We start from the raw sequence: 24,755 nt of genomic DNA on the forward strand, positions 1-24,755 counted from the left end.
CAAAATGCATTGTATTAGGAAAAATGAATACATTAATTAAAGCTGCATATAAAAATGTGTTTATTAGGAGAAATTTGTCCTAATGTGCAAATTTCAAGAAGATTAATAAAAAAAACACAAATTGCTGCAAAATGTGAAAAACTGAATTCAAAACTGGAAAAAGGAGAACTTGAGAGAATTGAAATTGACTGATCCTTCCATCCGTACTCTCAAGTAAGTGTGCATTGGATTAAGCCTAAGTGGCCGAAAGCAAGCTGCTGTTCTTTCAGCCCCAGCCCCATATCTGCAAAATGGGGTTGATGATGACAATGCCAGGGCTATTTTAAGCATCAAAAAGTTAATGTACCGTATTTTTCGCACCATAGGACGCACTTTTTCCCTCCTAAAAAGCAAGGGAAAATGTGTGTGCGTCCTATGGAGCGAGGCAGGCGGGAAAAGCCCTCAAGAGCCGCACGCAAGCTTCGTGCGCTCTTGCGGGCTTTTCTCCAGGAGGGAGAAGGGACTGACTGGCTGCAGCAGTCCCTTCTCCCTCCTGGGGGAAAAGCCCCCAAGAGCGGCACCCTCTTTAAAGGCTGTGCGGCTCCTGCGGGCTTTTTTCCGAGGTGGGGGAATCCCCCCACCTCCCAGAAAAGCCAGGAGAAGCCGCACAGCCCCTTTAAAGAGCGCGCGGCTTCTGCGGAGGTGGGGGAAGCTGCAGCAGATTCCCTCCTCCCGGGCTCCCTTTGAAGCAGCAAAGTGGGAGGGGAGCAGCTTACACTCGTGTAAGCAGCTCCTCTCCCACTTTCCTCCTTCAAAGCAACTACGGAGGAGGGAAGGAAGGGGACCATGGATCCTCCCCTGCTGGAGGCTTCAGCGGATTCCCTCCTCCGTGATTGCTTTGAAGCAGCAAAGTGGGAGGGGAGCAGCTTACACTCGTGTAAGCAGCTCCTCTCCCACTTTCCTGCTTCAAAGCAACTACGGAGGAGAGAAGGAAGGGGACCATGGATCCTCCGCTGCTCACGGCTGCAGCGGATTCCTCCTCCTTGATTGCTGGGAGTTTCTCTGGGCAGGAATTCCCTCAGCTTAAGTGGGGTGGGGGGAGTGTGGCAGGTAGGGGGGTACTGAGAGACACATGTCTCTCAGATGAAAATTGGGAGTGGGCATTGTCTGAAGTGGCTGTGGATCTCCTGCCACAGAACTGTAGGACTGTATAGAGTTGGGAGGGCCACCCAAGGGTCATCTAGCCCAGCCCCCTCACAATGTAGGAATCACAGCTAAAGAACGCCAGGCAGATGGTCCCCCAACCGCTGCTTAAAAGCCTCCAGTGGTGGAGACCCCAAACACCTTCCGAGGTCATAGAATTGCAGGGTTGGAAGGGAACCCCAGGAGTCATCTAGTCCAGCCCCGGTGGACAGCGGGCGCAATCCATCCCGTTGCGCAAGACTAAAGATGCTGCGCAAGGCTAAAGAAGAAGCCAAAGCAGTGAGCGGGATGGATCGCGCTTGCTGCCTTGTCTTCTTTAGCTGCACTGGAGAGGTTTAGCTCCTGGCTGGAGAGGTTGCGCGGCTATGGATCCCGTGCGCTGTCTTGGCTTCTTTGCTCTTTGGGGCTGGTAGGGGAACCCGGGCTTCCCCCGCAGCCCCGAGAAGCTCTGGGAGAAGCAGACAGGCTGCATGCAGCCTGTCCGTTGCTCTTTGGGGCTGGGGGGAGGATAATATTTTTTTCCTTGATTTCCCCCTCTAAAAACTAGGTGCGTCCTGTGGTCCGGTGCGTCCAATAGAGCGAAAAATACGGTATGTGATGCCTATGAAAAATCTAGGCCATTGGGGCCACTAGAAGGAAGAATTAGGTTCCAAAAAGGAGGAGGAAGCAAGCACCGCTGAACATGGTGGGACTTACTTTCAAGTAAACATGCATCGAATGTGCTTAGCTTTCATGTATTAAACAAGTTCAAATCAGTAACATTCTCCCATGGGTGTATGCTGTTGTTACACTTTTTTAAAAACAAGAAGGGGGTTTGGCTATTTTGTATTTCTGATTATTCAGAAGAAAAACAGTTGCCACTGAACCATTTACAGATCAAAGGCACTCTCAAAACCTTCAACTTCTGTTGTGGAAAAAGATAGACTCCAAAACACACAAGTTGCATCTAAAATAAGACATGCTTCCTTTCCAAAGCTCTCTTCAAACTTATTATGCTGAAATATTCTAGTGAGAGAGGAACCATCATCCTGAAACCTTTCCTGAAAGGAAATGGACAGCTTGTCTCTGGGGATTCCTAAGGGCTGACCCTCACAATATTTTTCTCTTTTGTTGGGGACCGAAGTCTCATCTAGAGACCTTGCAGTTGCCTGTGCTGCAAATGTAAGAGATGGATCGTGTAAAGAAGGGCTGGTTAATCTTATTTTTTGGCCCAAAGGCTCCATTCACCCGTGGCCAGCTCTCTGGGAGACTGCATTCCAGTGGTGGGTGGCTGCACTTTGCTGCACCATGTACCCACACAGAGGCATGCAGCCATGCTCTTCAATGATCTGTACAGATCTGCTGAGGAGATCATTGTCCTCTCTTGGCTCATCAAATGATGGATCTCATGTCAGTGGTGGGGCCAACTGAACCCCTGCTGGGCACTGGACTCACCTACCAAAGTGTATTGTTGACTTAATTTCCTTTCACTGCCAAATAGATGAGGTCTTGGGGGGCCAGAAAAAATGGCTGGGAAAGACCAGGTCAGGCCCTGGAACGGGAGATTGCTCCACAGGCAACTTTTATAGGTGTAGCTAGACTACAACTGGAATGGAGCTCTAGGTCGGTTCTGGACATGGAGCTTCACCAGGAAGACCCAGTCCTATGAGGAAAAGTAGAAAGAACTGGAAGTGGCTAGCTTGGAGGAAGGAAGACAGAGACAACATGATAAGCTTCTTTAAATAACCAAAGGGCTGTCACCAAGAAGAGGGCAAAATATTGTTCTCTGCTGCTGTACAGGACTTAATGGGCTTAAGTTTCGATTGAACATTAGGAGAAACATCTTAATGGTTGGCAATGGAAGCAGCTACCAGGTGGGAGGTGTCTCTTCCTCCCTGGAAGTTGTCAGGTAGGAGGGGAACAAATGCAGAGCATGTTGGAGACGCTCTAGCTCTGGATTGCCTGCATTAGGCCAGTTGACCTGCAAGGGCCTCTCCACTCTAAGCTTTTGTGATGCTCCAACTCTATGATTCTAGTGCCTGCCTGTGCTGGTGGCAGCGGATGGATTCCCCATTACTGGTTAATCCACCGATTTTTTCACTGTTACACTCATTTAAAGCACATAGCTTCCTCCCGAAGAATCATGGGAACTATAGTTTACTCACCACAGAGCTACAATTCCCAGCTCCCTTAAACAATTCCCAGCATCCTTTTCAAACCATATTTATCACTAAAAGGCCCCTGGGTGATAATGTCTGAGGAACTTGTTTTGCTCTACCATGTGTGGAGCAAACTGGTAGAATGTTGCAGGAAGGAGGCTATTTTCAAATCTTTCACCCTTGTCTGAACTTCCTATGCAGGAAAAGAACATGGGGTGAGGGATTACTTTGGCTCCTATAGTACAGGAAGTGCATGATCACTTCATGTTCATGGTGACTGGTTGTTTCCGCTGCTTCTTCCCACAGCATCCCGATTTGAATCAGCTACAATGCTGCAATTCACTACCCACAATCCTTCACTGCTACAGCTTTGACTCATGCTAAGAAAATCTTGGAAGCCCCACTATTGTCTCAGCACAGCAGAAGACGGTGTAACTCGGTATCTAATCACAGCACACTCTGGCCAGGACATAAAGCCTACACAGAGAGCATAACTCAGATGACAAGGGTAGTGTAGCATAGGGTTTTATCTCTCTGGACACATGACATATGGGCTTAGAGCTCACAAGGGGGGGCTGTGGCAAGGGAAGCAGTAGAGAAAGGAAGTTTAGGGAAGTTTTTAATGTTTGATGTTTTATCGTTTTTAATATTCTGTTGGGAGATGCCCAGATTGGCTGAGGCAACCCAATCAGATGGGTGGCATACAATTAATTTATTATTATTATTATTATTATTATTATTATTATTATTATTATTACACTTAGTTTGCACAAAACAGCCTGACTTCATGACACTCTTCGAAACTTGAGCACATTTCTAGGTTGAAAGACATCCCCTATAGTTGCATTCATTATTATTAGTGCTAATTACAGTATTCAGGTGGGGGTCAATATATGCTATTCTACTTTCAGTACTGCTTGTGCCTGCAAATATTTTGTTGCCATCATACTTCTTCATTACCAATCTGTGTGTGTCCTGCAGCTTCCCTGTAAGCCCTGGACCTTTCCATACCACAAACGTCCCAGGGGTTTTGTCAGTTTTTGTCCTGCTTTTGTTGCATTACAGTGCAAGAGTGCCCCTCCAGGCAGCAATAAAGCAGGGAGGGGGAAACATTGCAGAACAGGTAATAAAGCAGAATGGCGTGTGGATGGTGCAGTATGAATCAACCACTACGGCACTGTTATTGTGTCAGTACCATGTTGCAGAATACACTCACAAAAGACACCAGCCCGGAAGGGGCCCTTAACACATCCCTCAGGATTCAAACACCAAACTCTACTCTGAGAAACAGTGGTGCCAGGATAGAGCACCCCACAGAAGTAAAGAAGGTAAGTGAGCAAGCATGCTACAAAATGCAACCTCTGAAAATAAATCTTCCCCCGCAAATACTGTGTTTTGTCTGAACTGTATTGCTCCAATACTCTTCCCAACCCCAGCAGTGGTGATCCCAGAGCCCAGTGATTTTTTTACCTTCTACCAGCAGTGAAGCTGAATCAGGGAGCACCTATGGCATGCCTGGTCATCTTGCCCTGGAACCCTTTCCTGTCTCTGGAATTACCCATCACAGCCGACAGCTATGAACTGGGCCCCATAGCAGGTTATGGCTTCCTGTTCCTGTCTTTTCCAGGCACATTCTGGGCTGCCTGGGACACTCATGTTATCAGGAAGCACTTGCAATGGCATGCTTGATCACATCTGTTCAGGCTGCCCTGGAGGGAGGGCATGGTTGTTCCCCAGGGGCCACTGGACCTTTGGCACTCTGGCACAACATCTGACCGCCAGGAGCCTCCTCCGCCCCCTAACATTGAGGGAGCCTAGCCCTTTGGCCAGGGAGTTTGAGGGGGGCTCTTAAATGAGCTAATTCAAAACAGCAACACATCTTCAGCTTCCTAGACAATTTTTCTTCTGCTCCAGCCTTCTTCATCTGTGGAGTAGTGTGCTTAATGAGTCTTCCCTTCTCATTGACACCTGTCAGGGCCCCCAAGGAGCATTTGTTTGCCGCCACCTGTCAGGTGCATAATAGCAGGTAAATGGAAAGAAATTGAGAAGTAATTTCCTGTAACATTATGTAGGAGACAAGCTCGCAGAGCGATTATCACTCCGATGCGTTTTGTGGCTCTGTCTAAGGAGGATGCAGGAGAATCAGCCCCCTGGAACAAAGCACTTTCTTAAAGGAGCTTGGAGAGAAAGAAAAACTATTTCTTAACTTCTGTTTGCTTCTTCAAAACAATGTTTATTTTATCATCAGGCCAGATGGATTTGGGTGGATATGCAATTCAGAGCAGGGAGCAAAGCTCATTGGATTTTATATACCAAAGTGAAATCAGTAGGCAAAAGGCAAAAAAAGAACTGGAATCTCCTTTTGGGTCTCTTGATTGCTCTTGGAGAAGGAAACCTATAGCCTCCACAGACATTGTTAGATTCCACCTCCCATCAGCCCCAGCCAACACTGTCTGTCATCCCTGCAGCATAGCAGAATTTAGCATTGAGACTTCAGAGTCCAAAAAGGAGGCTGAAGGCAAGAAGAGCCCTACAGGATCAGACCCAAGGCCCATCTAGGTCAACTCAATGTCATGCTTCAGGGGCTAAGGTCCACGGCACAGGAGATATAAGCCATCACCAAAGTACTCACCAGTGAAGACAAGGTTGCAGATACAGCACAGCACAGTACAGTACAAACAAACCGAAGTCAAGCATGGATAATCAGTCTAGGCCCAAACATGACCCAGGGACAAAGCCAGGCAACGGTCCATGGTCAACATCGCAAGAGGCACCACATGGAAACCTGGAGCCAGATAACCTACACTGGAAGGGCTAAAGAAGGAGGGCTTATATACTCTGGCCTCCTCACTTTCTTCCTAACCATAGCTGCTGGTGGTGAATGGGTATCAAGGATTGCTTACTCACAAGTATACCCCTCTACTCATGAGTAGATGCATGCTTTGCCATAAGTCTTCAGCGTGGACCTGAGGCTTTTGCCTTCAGGGTGCTCAAGGATATGGGGGGGGGCAGCTCCTCCTCCTCCTCTGACGGTTCTAGGGGTATCAACCCGGAGGGCCCCTAAAAGGGATTATCAGTATTGGGTTCAGGAGGCCTTGCTTGTTCCTCTTCAACCTGTGGCATATCTGGTTTGTACTTTGAGGACTTCTTGCCTGGTACTAGGTCAAGACTAGAGGATGACACTCACAGTGGCCAGTCAGATGGGAAGTTCACAAGCAGGACATGAGGACAATGTATCTCTCCCTCAGTTATTCCTTATCAGTTGGTATTAGGATGAAGGCAGCCTCTAATCCTGGAAGTAGCATGCAGGTGTCATGGCTACTCGCCATTGATAGCCTTCTCCTCCTTGAATTTGTCTAATCCCCTTTTAAAGCTGTTCAAGTTGGTGCCCATCACCGCATGCTGAGGTAGCAAATTCTATAGTTTAACTTAGGGTTATTGTTAGGGGGACTTAGGGATCCAAAGCTCCAAGTCACTTGTGCTGCTCCCTGCATCTCCTGCCTCTTCCTGCTCCTTGTCAAAAACATAAGGTGGTATCTAACAAATTCTTTACAGAGTAGACCTATTGAAATCAATGGACCTCAGTCATGCCTATTGAATTCAGCAAGTCTACTCTCAATATGATGGACACTGAATACATCCCTGAATACATCCCAATATCTCAGAGAGAGATTGGTTTTACTTCTCTGTGGTAAAACGGCCATTACAAAACATTCTCTTCCTCGTTGTGTGATTTCAAGGTGGGGAAAGTCCTGGAAAATCTGGATAAAACAATGGCATCCATGTTATTGGGTAATGGAGCCACATGTTAATATTGTGTCAGCTAAGTTGGCTTTCGGCAGCAAAAAGGGCCTCTGGGTCATATTTTTCAACAAATGACATCTAACCACGCAGCTAAAATTCTGCATTGCTAAAACCTCAAGATTTTCATTTAAACAGCAAAATCAAACATTATTTGTTATGAGGAAAGATCATATTTAATATTTCCTTTAATTCCCTATTATAGCACACAGGATAGCTTCGAAGGTGCAAAACAAGTGTGCCCTTAACTCACAGCTCCGCTAACAAAAGCTTCAAATAATTAATCTATTGATTAAAGCTTGCAACCCTAGTTAAAACAGAATCACAGCTGATTAAAGATGACAGTCAAATGACAACATTCTCACTGTCTAGGTATCGCATCCTCCAGAAAACAGAATATAGCTCATTAGCGGCAGATAGTTCAGTTCACATATCTGCAAGAGAGAGAGAAAAATATCTGACTAATGGAAGTGTGCTTTTCTTTTAGACAGGGTGTCCCATGCGTTCAAGCAGATTTGGCTTTTTGAACATCAGGTGTGTAGGACCCATGTTGACAAGCCCAGTGTTCACATTAAAGGATATATTCTGAAGGCTGAAAATACCACGAGCATCCAAACAGCAAAGAAACAACAAATTAGAAGGATGGTTTTAGAAAGGCTGAAGCCATGGAAGGGTTGGAAATGGTCAAGGTTCCTACTCTGCAGACAACAGCCCACTCCACCGGTGGTCAGGAGGAGAACAATGAATGGATAATCCTGAGGAGTTGAGCCAGAATCAGCCGCATTACACGGCTGCATAGGGAGCCTGCTGGCTTCTGGCGACATTCAGCCTCAGTTGTCCTGGAAGCTGTAGGCTTTTTAATGGGTTTTTGTGGATTCAATTCCTAGTATCTCCAGGGATGGCTGGAGGAGAAGTGCATCTGAAATCCTGGAGAGCTGCAGGCATTACTGAGCTCAAGGAACTCATATGTTTCTAAACTGTTTGTAACACACCTTAAGGTAAAAGTAAAGGTACCCCTGCCCGTACGGGCCAGTCTTGACAGACTCTAGGGTTGTGCACTCATCTCACTCTATAGGCCGGGAGCCAGCGCTGTCCGCAGACACTTCCGGGTCACGTGGCCAGCGTGACAAGCTGCATCTGGCGAGCCAGCGCAGCACACGGAACGCCGTTTACCTTCCCACTGGTAAGCAGTCCCTATTTATCTACTTGCACCCGGGGGTGCTTTCAAACTGCTAGGTTGGCAGGCGCTGGGACCGAACAACAGGAGCGCACCCTGCCGCGGGGATTCGAACCGCCGACCATGCGATCGGCAAGTCCTGGGCACTGAGGTTTTACCCACAGTGCCACCCGCGTCCCTAACACACCTTAGCTTTTCACATTTTATTTTAAATTGGGTAATGCTACAAAACATGATGGAAAGAAGCAGAAGTTCCAGCAAAGGAAGAATGGATAAACTTACGGAATACTGTATGCAGAAATGGCGAAACTTACTGGAAGAATAAGAAATCGAGAGAACAAACCTTTTATAAAAGAATGGAAATGGTTTATTGAATATTTTCAGATAAATTGCAAACAGATAAAAACATGAGCTGGCTTATTGTAATAACCTGCAGTTTCATAAGAGTATATATTTAAAGTAGATAATTAAATGAATGTGGATATGCAGAAGATACTGTATTTAAAAAAAAATTAAGGGACTGCAGAAAGAGGGGGAAGGAAGTCAAGCTTTGAAATCTTAAATTGATTGTAAAACTAATGAAATGTATAAACTTGAAAAGTATAAATAAAAACTTTTTAAAATGCTACAAAACATGAAAAGGTGTCTTGTCATAAGAAATAGCGAGATTAATGCAACAGAGGAAAGACCCTTTGTGGAGGGGTGTGTGTGAAGATATATGTAAGCATAAAACAACAGTACATTCTTCTAACAAGGATTTGTGTTTGTTTGCGCCTATATGCGTGTTTTTGCAGTGGAATTTCAGTCATTCCAGGCGCCAGCGACACCTGCTCTCCATCTGGTACGGAGCAAAGGCATTCAAGAGAAACTTAAGGAAGCATTGTGCTTTCCACTTGATTTCGCTGGTGTGACCTAATGCAATGAGACAAGGGCCAATTCATCTTTGTGCGATGTGTCGCAATGCGAAACATCAGCCTGCACTAATGGAAAAGGAAAAAATGTAGCCTGAGGAGTCAGAAAGGGTGTTAGCTACCTGCAGAGATGTAGGTCAATGGCATACAAAGCCATTTGGAAGTTCTTGGAAGCAAGTACAAGTGGCTGGGTGAGAAAACACGGCTTGGCATCACCTTTCCTTGTCTGGATGAGAGCCTTCCTAATGCAGATGAAAGTGGACAAACAAGGAAGTGGGTAACTCAAGGAGTCGTAATGATTTCCAGGAATGGATAGACTTTTCTCTGCCCTTGTCTCAGATTGGCTCAAAAATAAACTGAGGAATTCCCCTCCCTCCAATTATGGAAATAGCTTGTCATATTTCCAAGTTACTGTAAAGTGGATTCAGATTAAGGCACACCGTACTTTTGAAGATTAAGGCAGACCGTACTTTTGAAGCTCATTTAAAGCACCTCCCGCAAATAATCTTGAGAACTGTAGTTTACCACCCAAGAGCTTAAATTGGAAAGAAATCAAGCTATTTTGCAATGGGACAGAGGGAATAATCTGGCTTGCTTCCGAGTCAATCTGAGACCAGGGCAGAGTGCAGGGGAGAGATCACCCATCCCTAGAAATAATATTAATGATATAATAGGAGACTGTGGGATGTATATATGTCTTGCACGGAATGGAAGTTAAGACAAACACTTATAACCTGTGATTTTTATGTTGTTGTTTGCATACAAGTGACTTTGCAATCACCTTAACTCTTCCCATAAAATGAAGGCTTTCTGACCCTAGAATGGTGTTTTGAATGCCTTCCTTCTTTTGCATCGCTTTAGTTTATAGCACAACTAAATAGTACTGACTCCCAGCTGCCACTGACAGCACACAAGAACTGAGTTTTTCATCTGTCTAAGAGAGAAGGAGGCTATCTGCACATAGTCTCTCTGAAAGAATTCTAACAGCCAGCCATTAGGAGTGTGATTGTTCTTCTCGCCTCGAAAGAATACCATCACCCTACATGGAAGCAGCAAATATCATGCAAGTCCTCTGTACTTACAAGGAGCTTAGCAAACTTTGCAGTGGAGACCTGGCAGTCCATCTCCCGGAGGCTCTCTGCCCAAAAACACTTGTAAAACTTCTGCTCACCCCCATTCCCTTTCTGCCCACCCCGCAGGCCTACTGTACATCCACACGCAAGAGGTTGGATCTGTGTTTTTGAAACCTGTCAAGTTGTCGTGCTATTAATCTCTCTCCCAAGCCAGGCCGCCGGCAAAATCCCCGGAGAGAGAGCGATGCAGGAGGCTCTGCCATTGTTTACAATGTCAAATCTTTCCGGGGAGGGACAATATTTGCCAAGTCTGCAAACTCTTGTATTTGCTAAAAGGGGAAGGGTATGCTCTAAAGTTTCACAGTGTCAAAGAACCTTATCTTGACATGTGGCTCCAACTGGAGGCTTGCCAGGAAGAATCCTTTATTACACACACACACACAGCCCACATCAAAAGGTTTCTTACAACTCTTTAACCCAGGAACTGGTTTTAACTCAGAGACATGCCCTTTTCCTGATGCTCAGACTTTGGGGCCAGTTTATTGTCCAGTTTTTCAGGTATTATTCAGAATCAGATGAAGAATGATGCCAACATCTTGCATCATGATCAAACCAACTTTCATCATTGCTCACTAGAATTCATTCGCAGAGCTGCCTGGGGTTGTGGGATGGACGGCTCAGGATGGACGGCTTCTGGCCCACATCAGTTTTGCATGTGTTCATTCATATGTCAGTTCTGTGCCATTTCCACATTAATCTGTGGTTTGGTGCACACACACACACACACACGGTATTTATTATACACGGGGTGGGATTTACCTAACAAATCCCATCAGAGGAAGCCCACCCAAGAATTTCCACTTTCACAATAGGGCTTTCTCCACTCTCATCCCTCTGTGTTCCCTTGCACTCCCTGAGAACCCCCAGAGCAGTGTGTGGGATGAGGAGAAAAGGGATCATTCCACCTGACAAGCCAAAATGTTTGCGGTGATGGAGCACAGTGTTGAATTCCTCCCACAGCGTTGCATCCAACTTAAGACCCATTGAAATTAATGACACTGAGGAAGTTATACGTATTACTTTCAATGGGCCTCCTCTGAATAGGACTAGCATTGGATATAACCCATACCTTAACACAAATTATGGTATTTAAATCTATTTTCCCCCTTAATTTACACATTTCTAAGCATATTTTAACCTAAAATATTCCATTTTAAAATACATTATGGTACCTTTTCTCAGCCAGCAACTACACTGTAAGATCTGAAGTAATGTGAAATCAAAGAGATAATCAAATTTCAATCTATTAGATCAGGAGGTGAGAATAAGGTCTGTTTACACAAAAATGTGAGCTGAATGAAGGTCTCCTCCATCCCTACCATGTCAGCTGCATTGAGCCAATTTCACCATTTGACCAGTAACTGAATGAAAACTCTTCTGTATGGGGGGGGGAATACATAATCAAAGGCACAGTGGGATATATTTTAAAAATAAATACTGAAAGTGGTAACATAACAAGCATCCTTTGCAGAGAATGTAGCTAGCCTAACAGATCCAATGCACCCTCATATCATAATGACAGCTTGAATTTTGAAAAATGGGTTTGGCTTTCATGCCCAATATTAGCACAGAACATGTCAAATGGCTCATGAATATAAATGTTGGGTTGCAGGAATCCAGTCCTAGACCTGCTGAAAACAGGCTCATTGAGATAAATGAGGCAACTGAAGTCCTATTGATTTCACAGGGTGGGGGTCAACTCTAAGCAGGACTATATCTGGATGCAACCCACTGCTAGGCATATATGAAGATGCCTCAAACCGAATCAAACCCCTGGTCCATCAAGCTCAATCTTGTCTACACTGATGGACTGTGGCTTTCCAGGATTTCAGAGACAGTTTTGCCCCAGCCCTGCCTAGAGATGACTCAAAGCTGGGACATGCAGAACAGATGCTCTGAGGCTCTTGGACCGGATGCGGCCCAATCGCCTTCTCAATCCGGCCCGTGGACAGTCCGGGAATCAGCATGTTTTTACATGAGTAGAATGTGTGCTTTTATTTAAAATGCATCTCTGGGTTATTTGTGGGGTATAGGAATTCGTTCATATATTTTTTTCAAAATATAGTCCGGTCCACCACATGGTCTGAGGGACGGTGGACCGGCCCACGGCTGGAGAAGGTTGCTGACCCCTGGTCTAAGCTATGACCCTTTCATTATTTCCAGAATCCATATTCTTAGATCTGCCTTCATGTCACCTCATGTTCCATTCATATGCATTGTGTGCCTCTTTAAGACACCGTCACATGCCAGGCACTTTAGAGAAAAAGGGGGCAGATGCTTGGCTGGTGTAAATCTGCTGCCAGCCAGTGGAAGTCAAAAGAGAGCAGCTCAATAATTGAAATCAATGAGGCTATGATCGCTCTGACACCAGCTGCAGCACTGGGTCTCTGCTAAAAACAAAGCTGTGTGTCGCTGAGCAGAGCTTTGGGTACAAATTGCATTCTCTCAGCCAGCACATCTTATCTCCTTTCCTGTAGGTGCCGACTGACACAGTAGTGGGAAAAGCAAAGAGTCTATCAAGTTTTCCTCTCTTATCCAGAGGCATCAGCAAAAATTTCCCAGCTTCTCTCATTACTGTGCTCTACAGAGATTACTGTTGGCTTAATTAATTTGCCGCTGTTACTGTTTCATTTATAGAAGGCAGAGCTAAATTACAAAGAATTACACATCAGTTTAGCTGCAGACCTCCAGCCGCACATGCCAACATTAAAGCCACTAATTTAATTCGGATGAATAAATGGCTGGCGGGTGACTTACGGTCTCTGTCTGATTCAGCTTTTCTTTTTTCTTTTTTTCATTTATCAGTTTATTAAAATATTTCTATCCTGCCCCATATTGGTTAATCTCAACAGTAAAACAGTTAAGTGCCACCTGAAACCTTAAAACTGGTTGAGTGTTCACTCATTACATTCAGTGAGTGTACAATCTGTCTCTACACAAATAGCTGATCTGTACAGTCGTTCAGCTATTCCTATGGAACGTTCAATGAGTGTACAGTCTGTGTACCTGTATACAATTGTTGAGCTGCACCAGTCAAGAAGTGTAAATTCTTTCATACAAACACTTACCCATGTATACAGAGAACTTGTACCCGTATTCAGTGTAATGTGTGAACAAGCCTATAATAATCCATAATAAAGTGGAACCTCGGCTGTCGAAAACTTCGGAAGTTGAATGTTTCGGCTTTCGAACGCCGACAACCCAGAAATGAATGCTTCCATTTCTGAAGACGCCTCAGAGGTCGAACGGCTTCCGAGAAACGTTTCTTCATTGCCAACCGACAATTGCACCTTGGTTGTCGAACGTAATTACAGATTACCATATTTTCCTGTGTATAACACGCCCCCGTGTATAACCTGACCCCTAATTTTTGGAACTCCAAATTTAGGAAATGGGGGGAGATTGCCCAGAGTTGTTGAGCTTTTATGGGGGGGGGGTTGCCGACAATTGCTCACCCGCCTGACCGCCACTGCCAGTCACACACCTCGATGAAGCCACCAATCATCTGCCCACTCACCGGCAGCAGCTGCCAATCGCCCACCCACTTGCTGCTGCAGCAGCCAATCGCCAGCAGGCCTTGCCACAGCCACCGATCACTGCCCAATCACCGATTACAATCTCCTGCTCGCGGCTGCCACCAATCATACAACCACCCTCTGCACTATCCGTGTAGAAGACGACCCCCAATTTTTAACAATGATATATAATTTAAAAACCTCGTCTTAGACATGAAAAAATACAGTACGTTTGACAACTGAGGTTCCACTGTAGTAATATTCAGCATAAGCAGTCAAATACTGAATGTATACCCTCCACATGGCCCAAATGTCTGAGTAAAAAGCTAGGTTATATCTAGGCTGAAGCATAACTGGAGCACCGTGGAGGAAAAGGCACTCTGCTATGCCTCCGCATAACGTATAGCTCTCAGAGGTGGAGCACAATTGACAGCGCCCTAGAAGATCTTAATTCTCAGGAATATATTTTAACTGTCTTAAAATACCTGCTTAAACAGGAAAGCACTTGAAAATCATCAGGAAGGAGGCTTGTTTAATCTCCATCAGGAGGGAGTTCCACAGGAATACTGACTGTACAACTCCTGATAGGTATAAACTCTTTGTTTCTGCAATAATTTAGGGATAGATGAACCTGGTCCATGTCACTTTTGCATGTTTCGCCAACATTAATTTAGGATTTCAAAGAAAACAATCTGTAGGTATTATTTAAGTGGGTGCTTCCTTTCAAAATACTGTAGAAATATATTATTTTAATACATTTAAAGTGAAGCACATCATAATTGGAGAAGAGTAAATCCACCAAGTAACTAAGTGTCTATCTGCATATTAGTCTGAGAAGTGTGGATCAGGCCATTTTGTAGATCAAAGACTGAATTCCTGAACCATCCTGGAAGTTATAGCTACAGAATTCCAGGGCTCCCCTGTTCAGAGACCATGAAATTACTGCACATGTGTCCAACCAACTTTTGGAGCTTATAAATGCTTGCTGTTTTCTCCTCCTAATTCTGAACGTGATGAGGAGACTCAACTTCTATAAGGATATTCCACTAGGAAATAAACTAAAGCTTAGAAATCCCAGATTAGAGAGTAGGAAGAACTGGAAGATGGAGGCGTATACTAGGCATCCCCAGATGTCCAGGAGATAGATGGCTCCCTTCATCTTATCTTCTGGTACTTTGCATGACGTAGTTATGTAAAATTCTTCAGATCCTGCACTGGAGTTTGTATCACATTGATATGCAAGATGTAAGTTGCATTCTGGCAAAACAAGCCTACAGTGTACTTTGCATAAATCCAGCATGTACATGCATGATGTTGAGCAAGAGTGGAGAGGCAAAGACCTGAGGGCCTAATTCAGCCCTCCAAGCCTCTCTGTCCGCCACCCCCCTGGAACTCTTCTCAGGTGACACAACCTTTTCAGCCACACCTCTTCTCTGCAGACCGCATCCTGCACTGGCCCAGCTCTTGCAACCTTCATTAGTATGGTTGCCTGGCTGGATTTGGTCCTTGAATGGTCATAATGGCTCTTGCTTGCCTAGATGGGCAACAGAGAGGCGCGTGTGAAGAAACAAGCCTAAATTTTACATTCACTGTTGTGCCTATTTTTGCTCCTGGCCTAACAAGGCAATCTCAGAAACAAGCTTTAGATATATATTCAGAGCAAGAAACCCCGTGCTGACGTAGTTTACAATGTTCTGGGTTCATCATCTTGCAGAGAAATACCCAAATCAACACAGGGACCTCTGGATTGTTAGAAACTTAATCTGCAACATTTACAAAATGGTAAAGTGACAGTTGTTTTGATTTTGTCTTAAAATTTATTTAAATCATTTAACAATGAAGAACACACTGCTGTTGACCTTTTTTGTATTTTTGAAGTCACACACACCCTTCATTATATGGGCTGTAATCTTTGTTTCTGGAATTGGAGAGCCTTAGGGAGTTGATAAACTTTAGCTGAACTAAGTAATCAGCCCAGAACTGATGGTGAGTTAAAGCCATTGGCTAGTTATCCCCCTGTAGTGATGTAAGCTCATCTAAGCTAAAAAATAAAAGTCTCTATTTTTTCCATCCAGTGATGGAAAGAAGCCCCTCACAGAGAAGAATGGCAGATCAAGTTGATGGACTATGCAGAAATGGCTAAATGACCTGAAGAATCAGAAATCAGGAAGACCAAAATTCAATAAGGAACGGGGGAAATTTATAATTTATCTTAAAAACCATTGTAAACAGTTAAAATCCTTGGTATGATTGGAATAACACTTGTAGTTTAATGGTGAATTTTGGATACAATGGAGAGGTAAAAGATTGGATCATCGTAAAAGATGCAGGAGGAAATGATTAACAACAGGACCCACAGAGGGGTGGAGGGAAGTCCAGGAGATTCTCTGGAATTTTATTTTTATGTTGTATGTTGGATATGTGACTGTAAAAAGTCTCTATTTATTTCTCCACTCCCATAGTCATGCATTGTGCCGCTTTGCACCAAATAATTTGAACAGCCTCTCCTTCTCCATCCAATTAGCTACCTCCCTTTCTTGCCTTAAGTTCTTCCTTGAAACCTATTTCTTTGGCAAAGCCGTTCCTGGACAACTGTTACTTCAGCTCTCACGAAGTTTGCTGTTACATATCAAACGCATGAAGCTCCCTTCTACTCACTCAGACCTTTGTCCCATGTCTCTCAGTATTGTCTATGCTGAGTGGCAGCAGCTCAGTATGATTTCAGAAAGGGAGCCTCTCCTAGCCATACCTAGAGATACATCAGTCCTTAAAGGGTTGTTAACTGAAAGCTAGTAATGGAGACAGAGTCCGTTCCTAGCTGTCTGGCTGATCTTTAAGGGCTCAATTGATTAAATAAACAAGGAGAGCAAAGCTTATGATGCAGAAGGGAACCTGCAAAAGCAATTAAATCTGTGCTCGCTTCACCTCAAGGAGGGTTTTTATAAATAAATAAATAAATAAATATCCATTTTGAGAGCACACCATTTTTCTAAAGGCGGTTTAGAAACGGAAGGGATGGGTGCCAATTGAAATGGGAAGTGTGCAGCTTGCAGAATGGGAAGGTCTGCCTCAGCAGCCTTGGGTAGCGGGTTTGCTGTCAGTCTTGGGGAGTTCCCAGAAGCCAAAAAACAAAAACACACACACACAAAAACAAAAAAAAACCCAAACCAGATGAAGAGTATGTCTGCAGGGGGTTTGGGGAAAAGATCCTCTTTGCTGCACCATTTTAGAATAACATAAACCTAATGTCTGGGTTGTTCGACTTCAGCCAGGAAACTTATGCTGGGAGACATCTGTACAAAAGACAGGCAGTTTGTGATGTGCTTGCCGGTCAGTGGGTCTTTTTCACTTGGACTGATATGCCTAACATGGCCACATCCTGGCCAGATGCTTTTGATACTAGCCAGAAGGTGTGTGAACACACTATCCAAATATACATTCCAAAATGAAGAAGTGGGCCCCCACTATCCAAATATACATTCCAAAATGAAGAAGTGGGCCCCCACTATCCAAATATACATTCCAAAATGAAGAAGTGGGCCCCCAAATTGAAGTTGGGGTCTAAATAGGTTAACGACTTTTGGACTAGAGCACAGAAATAGGTCCTCTGAGCTTTGCTGTTGCACATGAATGCTTTGCAGAGTAGTGAAATCAGCTGTTAAGGCCATAAAATAGGTCTAGGTCTACTGAATTTATGTCTTGCTTCCCACAACCATAACCAGAATGGCCTTCAAAATCTAGGACCATTAATTCAGTGGAATGGAGTGAGAAACCGCTATTGGTTGAGCTCTGGTATGGATTTGAAAACAACTCACTTGTGGATAGTACACTGTGTTGCAGTCGAACCTGACTAACCAGAACTTTGAATCCACTCCAAAGGACTTGCCAGGTTACGGTAATTTTATGGTGTCAAAGCAACACAAGAGATTTGTGGTACCTTCAATGTGAACACATTTATTGTGGCATAAGCTTTTTGAGGACTAGAGCTGACTTCAGCAGATGCTTAAAATGCTATTGCTGAGCAGTATGGCAAAGAAAGATGCTAGATTGGTGTGGGGGGTGTGTGTGTTCGTATGTACAAAGATTGGGGCCAAAACTCCATGAAATCCAAGGGGTAGCAGGGGTCTAAAAGACTTGTACACATAGGTCAAATGTACATAGAGGTAAGAACATCTGGGATCCACTATGGTACTTTTCCTTGTTCCATATATTGTGGGATGATGACCTATGGACTAATGACACGCAAGAAAGGAAGCAAGCCAATGTGTGCATTCCAGAATACAGTGGTACTTCGGGTTACAGATTGCAGACGCTTCAGGTTACAGACTCCACTCACCCAGAAATAGTACCTTGGGTTAAGAACTTTGCTTCAGGAAGAAAACAGAAATTGCACGGCGGTGGCACAGCGGCAGCGGGAGGCTAAAGTGGTACCTCAGGTTAAGAACAGTTTCAGGTTAAGAACGGACCTCCAGAATGGATTAAGTTCTTAACCCGAGGTACCACTGTATGCACAAACAGCAGATTAAATGAGGATGTGGGTTTTCTTACCACCAGGAAGTGGCTGTGGGAAGATGTTAGTCTGACAGCACACTCACCACTTCTCATGGAAGCTGACCATCCAACAACCACCACTGGTGGAATTCAGCACAGACACTTTTAACAGAGGAGTCACGTAGGATCAGAGCTTCTCACAGGAAACTGCTGCCATCTTGTGGTCATTTATTTCCAAGCACCTTTTGACTGTTGTTGGTATCTGTTTGTCTCTGGAGTTTGCCATCGGAGGTGAAGGCAAACTGTTGGAAAGTTACAACACCATCTGTGGCTGTACAGACCAATATAGGGGAGAGATGTTTGTTGCAGCCGGGGCAGATGAAGGCGTCCGCTTTCGCTGGTGCAGATGCACCAGGGAGGTTCTTCTGTGACCGTAATGTGCTGACATTTTCAGATGGATAACCGTCATGGAACGCCGTATACACACCATACCTTTGTAAAGCAAATTGCTTCCCCCAGAGAATCCTAGGAACTGTCATTTGTTAAGGGTGTTAGGGATCGTAGCTCTGTGAGAGGAATTTTATTCCATTGTTATTTTAAATGCCCCACGTGGCTTACAAAGAAGAAATGAAAGTGCAACAAAGCACTTGGAAACATAACAAAAAGAAGTGAAAAAACGAATCATGCTAGGTGCCATACAAGGAGACATGGAGAGAACACATGCATTTGGAGACCATGTGTGGCCCTTATAAAGGTAAAGGGACCCCTGACCATTATGTCCAGTCATGACCGACTCTGGGGTTGTGGCGCTCATCTCGCTTTATTGGCCGAGGGAGCCAGCGTACAGCTTCTGGGTCATGTGGCCAGCATGACTAAGCCGCTTCTGGCGAACCAGAGCAGCACATGGAAACGCCGTTTACCTCCCCGCCAGAGCAGTACCTATTTATCTACCTGCACTTTGACGTGCTTTCGAACTGCTAGGTTGGCAGGAGCTGGGACCGAGCAACGGAAGCTCACCCCGTGGCGGGGATTCGATCTGCCGACCTTCTGATTGGCAAGTCCTAGGCTCTGTGGTTTAACCCACAGCGCCACCCATGTTTCCCTGCCAAAAACATGCTCCCCCAAAGAAGATTCTTAGCTTGGGTCAAACTGAACACTGTCCTCTGTGTGCGCGTACATGTGCATCTGAACCCTCCCAGCCTAGAAATGTGCACCCTCACAAAGAGTAGAGGAAAAGAGGATATGTATTATGAAGCTAGTTTTAACAATAGAATGCTATCTATCATCTATCTATCGATCGATCGATATAAAAAAATTCCTTCCAGTAGCACCTTAAAGACCAACTAAGTTAGTTCTTGGTATGAGCTTTCGTGTGCATGCACACTTCTTCAGAACTATCGATCTATCGATCTATCGATCATCTATCAATCAAGAGAGCTGGGGAGGAGGGAGAGGGAGAGAAAGAGAGAGAGCGCTGGGCAAACATAAAGCAATATTCTAACACATTTCTAACTTAAAGAAAGTTAGAGTGCTAAACTTTAAAGGGAAAATGACATTGAATATAGAGATGGTAACAAAGTTTAGCTCTCTTAACTGTGGTGAAAAGCCTAATGTTGATAGATATGCCCACTGAACTTCTTTGTACTTGACACCACCATCTTCAAGATCCCTGATGCGGATCTTAACATGTCAGCTGAGTCATGTGCAAAGGGGCAATTGCCTTTAGTTAAAATGTTGCAAATAGTCACTTTCGTTTTCCTTAGGAAAAGAATATAGAGTAGCCATGAACTCATGCAACCTCTGAGTATCTGTGGTCTTCACTTTTCCTTCCACTTCAGTCTGACCCTTTGTAAATGTTTTTGGTGTTCATCAGTCGATTTTCAGAGGTTGCAAAGTGACACTCTCGCTTTCTGTTATTCCTCCCATCTGATGTCCTTTTATATAGATAAAAAAGCCACTTTTCTTGCAAGATTCAACATTTTCATATTATTGTTGTTGCACCCCATGAAAACTCCTTACAACGTATATTCTTGTGGTTTGTGCCACTTAAGGCATCAAGCCACATTTGGATCCAATGGCTATACCATCCTGATCAAGTCTGATCAGGCCTGACTGTCCTCCTCTCACCCCATCAACTGCTTTGATCACTGTGAGCAGCCAGGATGCAGATACATTGGTGGCTCTGAGGCTCTGCAAAGCTCCAGATTAGTACTGCAGCCTTAGTGAGTTAATTATGGTACACTGTCATCCTGTCTATGCACGGCAGCTCAGAAATAAGTCCCACTGAGGCCAGTGAGGATTTCTCCAAGGTATTGTAGGTGAATCCTGTAGAGTCATCATTCTGCACCTCATAAAACTGTACAACTGGCTTGAGGAAGGTTTGCTGTAAATGCTTCTTACTTTCCTAAATTAACAGACCTTTGCTTTCAAATGAATTTGTAATGCCTGTTATTATCACTACTTTGCTATGGTCGGGAGTCAGGAATCTCAGGTCTGTCCATCTGGTCTTCAGCACTCACCCTGGGCTGTCTCTCTCCCTGAGCCACACAATCCTTCTCCCCAGGCCACCCCCCTCACTGACTGTGCTCCATAAACTCCTAGACTGCTTTTGCCTGGCTGGAATGAGTCCTTGAACTGTCATAAAGCAGGTGGGTGTGGGTGTGTAAAAACCCTCTAGGTTTTTGCATGACTGAAATGTAACCTACTGTACATAGGGAAGAGTTATATCCATTGCTCCGCCCACTTTTCCCTCTGGCCCCACCCACCGCTAGAATGTGGACCCTGGAAACTTGTTCACAAGGGAATGAGGCCCCTGTCGTAAGTGAAGCTTTAGGGTTGTGGTGATCACACAGGGTCCCTGGACATTTGACGGTCTATTGATCCCGGTGCCACCACTGTGATTGCTTCCCGCTGCCACCAACCCATTTCACTCGGGTACACACGGAGTCCAGACAGTTGCTAACATTAAATCAAATAAGCAAGTTTATTTTATAAGCATTAACAAGGTTATGGTTTCAGATCATTTTTCTTGTCAGTTTCTTAATCTTAGTATCTTTACTGACTTATACCTTCCTAATAACTTCTAACTGATTATCCTAACAGTTTCTCTCACTCTCTCACATCAAAACTAAACCAACCCACAGACTTATCCTCCCTCTTCCTTCTCCAACTCCCAACTGACTTCCCAACAACTCCAACTCTACCTCTAATTCTTCCCCTTGGGTTCCCACTGGCCAATCACTTCACACTCACTTAACCCTTTCCTTATGACCCACCTAGGAGGGCAAACCCCACAACGGTTATTAGGATTATTAGAGATGCCTATTCTGATGAAGCAAATGAGTCACCACAGGGCAATGTGCACATCAGGAAGTGACATGCATTTGAAACTACGTCCCCAAAAAGATTAAACATCATCAGTACAAGCAAAATTCAACCAGTAATGAAAAGGATGGTGAATTAAGCCAGGGTTTGTTCTGGGAAACTGGTTAGTTCACAATAAGCTTTGTTACATGCCAATGGAACTGAAGGAAAACGGCAGAGCACGAGAGAAACGGAGAGGTCAGGTTCCTAAAATTGCTAACAGAGAACATGAAAGCCCATTTGGATAGACAAGAAGATGTGGCTTCTCCTTGCCAATCTTTCTTTGCATTTCTAAACCACTTAATATTTTTAAGTATCTAAGCAGGATACAAAAATCCACTTTTTAAAAAGGCATTGCTCCATCACAGTGGCATGAAGAACAGGGAAAAGCCACCAGTCAGCTTCCCAAAGCTGTCTGCTGGACCAGCAAGTTAAGCAAAACAAAAACAAAAAAGCTTAATGATGAGAGCCATGTGGGCTGCCCTAAGAAGGACATTCCATAAGGTTGGTGCCACAACTGGAAAGGCTCTGCTGCTTCTGGTCACCTGTCATGCTTCAGTTGGGGAATGAGATGGAAAAGGACCTCAGATGTTGAATGGAGAACATAGGAAAGAGAATGCAGTCCCTGTGACAACCAGGCCCCACCCTGTGTTGGTAACTTTCAATACCAACTTTAAAGTTAACATTTCAAAAATTAATTAATAGACCACAGTAGCCACCAGACCTATGAAAGTGGCCTGTTTTCATTGGTTTCTTTATTCTGCAACAAACAGACCTACATTTTTCATAGTATTAAAGTAATGAAATCAAATGTTATCTAACAAATGTGGGAGGGCATGGAATTTACAGTGCTCCAACTATCTTGGAGTCTCTCATTCAGTCATATTAAATACTCACACTGTGGAAGGAAGAAAACAAGGACTTTTGGTGAGGAAATACTCTTTCAGTGTTTTTTCAGATACTTTCTTCTATCACCTGATCCGAGGACGTGTTCTCCATTTTAGATGTGTCTGGTTCTTGTTTCAGGCAGAAGACACGGGTTTTCAAAATCAGGATATACATTTTTCGGAACCTTTTGATCCTCAAGGCATACACAATGGGATTTAGGGAAGAATTGGCATGGGAGAGCAGGATGGCCACATCTAACACCGGCAGGGGGACACGACATGTTTGGCAGAAATGTGAGACGGAGTTGATAATGAGCAGAGGCAGCCAGCACACAATGAACAAGAAGAGGACCAGAGCCAAAGATTTGATCATCTTGAACTCCCTCCCATAAAGGATCCGTGTTCCTTTCATGGATGTTGTGTTTTGTTTCAGCTTTGTTTGGAGGATGTTGAAGATCTCGGAGTAGAGAGCACACATGACCAGCAGTGGGACAAGGATCCAGGAGAAGAAGCTGAAGTACACCACGTAATCCATGCTCATCACCTTTGGGTAAGAACACTTCAAGTAGATGGGGTTTTCAGGCTTCCTTAGGTTCCATCCAAACATGGGCACAAGCCCCACCAACAGAGACATGGTCCAGCAGAAACTCAGAGCCACCCAGATTCTTCTCCGTGTGACCATTGCTTTGTATCTATTTGAAAAAGCAGGTTAGTTTAAAATATTTTACAGATGGGATTGTGCTTGCAGCACCGCCCCTATACTATGATTTGTCACAGTCTTTTTCATTTTCTGCAGGCTGGGAGAAAGCACAAGGAGCATTACAGGTGCTACGACATTATTTTGGTGCATGGAATATATTGTAACTTTTCCAATGAAAATCCACAGCCATGACTTTGTGGTACTCACCGTATGGCCAGTTTCACTCTCAGATATCGGTCTGTTGCAATGGCCAGCAGGGACATGATGGAAGCGTGACAAAAGATCATCAAGATGCAGCAGATGAAAAGGCAAGCGTAGAAGTGGAGAACAACCTCCAACCTCAGCACAACGGCCAGAGGGGCAACAAGGACCCCAACGGCAATATCAGCCAGTGCCAAGGACACGATGAAGTAAAAAGTGGTGTTCTGGTAGGCTGGGATCCGTCTCACCACGCAGATCACTAGAGCATTTCCTAAGGTGGCAGTCACTGCTATCAGCACCTCAACGATGATGTAGACAATGTGCAAAGTATTCATGGACAAGCTTCTATCGGTCCTCTTCAACTTTGAGTTATGGTGCCCTCACAGAGCAACAGCCCAATGTAGAAGAGGTGGAATCTAAGGCTTTCCCTGCTAACCGGCCTTTTTTTAAAAAAACTCTTCCCGATACCCTGTAGAATTGCAGAAGTTAAGTAAGCTGTTCTCTTGTACTCTGTCTCTCAAAGAGTAGCTCTCATGCGGGAACCCACAGAGAAAAATAGTTCCTGTTAATGCTTCACACATTCCAACCTGCTTTGGCAAGTTGCTATGAAACAAAACAAAAAACCCACATTTGAAGTATTGATAAGAAATTGAATACTGGCACAAGCTGTGTGTGTGTGTGTGTGTGTGTGTGTGTGTGTGTGTGTGTGTGTGTCTGAAGGTCTGTACTTTAAATAAAGATAATACAGGAAATGAAAATCTGTAAGATAAAGAAATCATTTAACTTTATCAATAGGTTTCCTCAAGCTTCTGATAGCATCTCATGCTTGATAAGGATGGCATTTTGATCGCTTTTCATGACAGGTTCCTAGGCACCCTCTGTTACGTTGGTTACTAAGAAGTTTTCAAAAACATCTTATTTTAACAACTTCCATGAAATGTAGCAATAAAGGGGTGAGGTAACTTTAGGAAACAATGTAGTAACATCCAACCTGACAGGAAGCTACAAACTTGGTTTTTATGTGAAAGAAATATTTAAGAGGAAGTTAAAACATTTCAGTGTCAGGACATAAATGTGCCCTTTACATTGAGGCACCAGGTGAAAACATTCCTTTTCAACCAGGCCTTCATTTGCCAATCAATCCATAGCCTTTTAAAGTGAGGAGTGATGGGTTATTGCCTTTTTATTATGTGTTCTATGTTATAAACTTTCTTGTGGTCTCTTGATGAAGGGTGGTATATAAATTTAACAAATGA

The 24,755-nt window shown here is 44.3% G+C and overlaps 1 protein-coding gene across 1 annotated transcript; it reads right to left on the bottom strand.

The window, feature by feature from the left end:
• Nucleotides 1-21,307: 21,307 nt before the first annotated feature.
• ADORA3 (adenosine A3 receptor) lies at nucleotides 21,308-24,215 on the bottom strand. Its single transcript, XM_081195205.1, has 2 exons — nucleotides 23,506-24,215; nucleotides 21,308-23,290 (listed from the first exon to the last, which is right to left on the bottom strand). Exons 1-2 carry the CDS (start codon nucleotides 23,832-23,834, stop codon nucleotides 22,666-22,668), a joined length of 954 nt encoding a protein of 317 aa, XP_081051331.1. The 5' UTR covers nucleotides 23,835-24,215; the 3' UTR covers nucleotides 21,308-22,665.
• Between the last annotated feature and the right edge of the window lie 540 nt (nucleotides 24,216-24,755).

This window comes from Podarcis bocagei (genome assembly GCF_964188305.1).
Source record: "Podarcis bocagei genome assembly, chromosome: 5".
Taxonomy (NCBI): Eukaryota; Metazoa; Chordata; class Lepidosauria; order Squamata; family Lacertidae; genus Podarcis; species Podarcis bocagei.

Excerpts from the sequence above, each read along its gene's own strand:
- ADORA3 (XM_081195205.1), bottom strand. The coding sequence starts at position 23,834 with ATGAATACTTTGCACATTGTCTACATCATCGTTGAGGTGCTGATAGCA. Across the intron at positions 23,291-23,505 it reads AGAGTGAAACTGGCCATACG|ATACAAAGCAATGGTCACAC; the intron begins GTGAGTACCACA and ends TTTTTCAAATAG.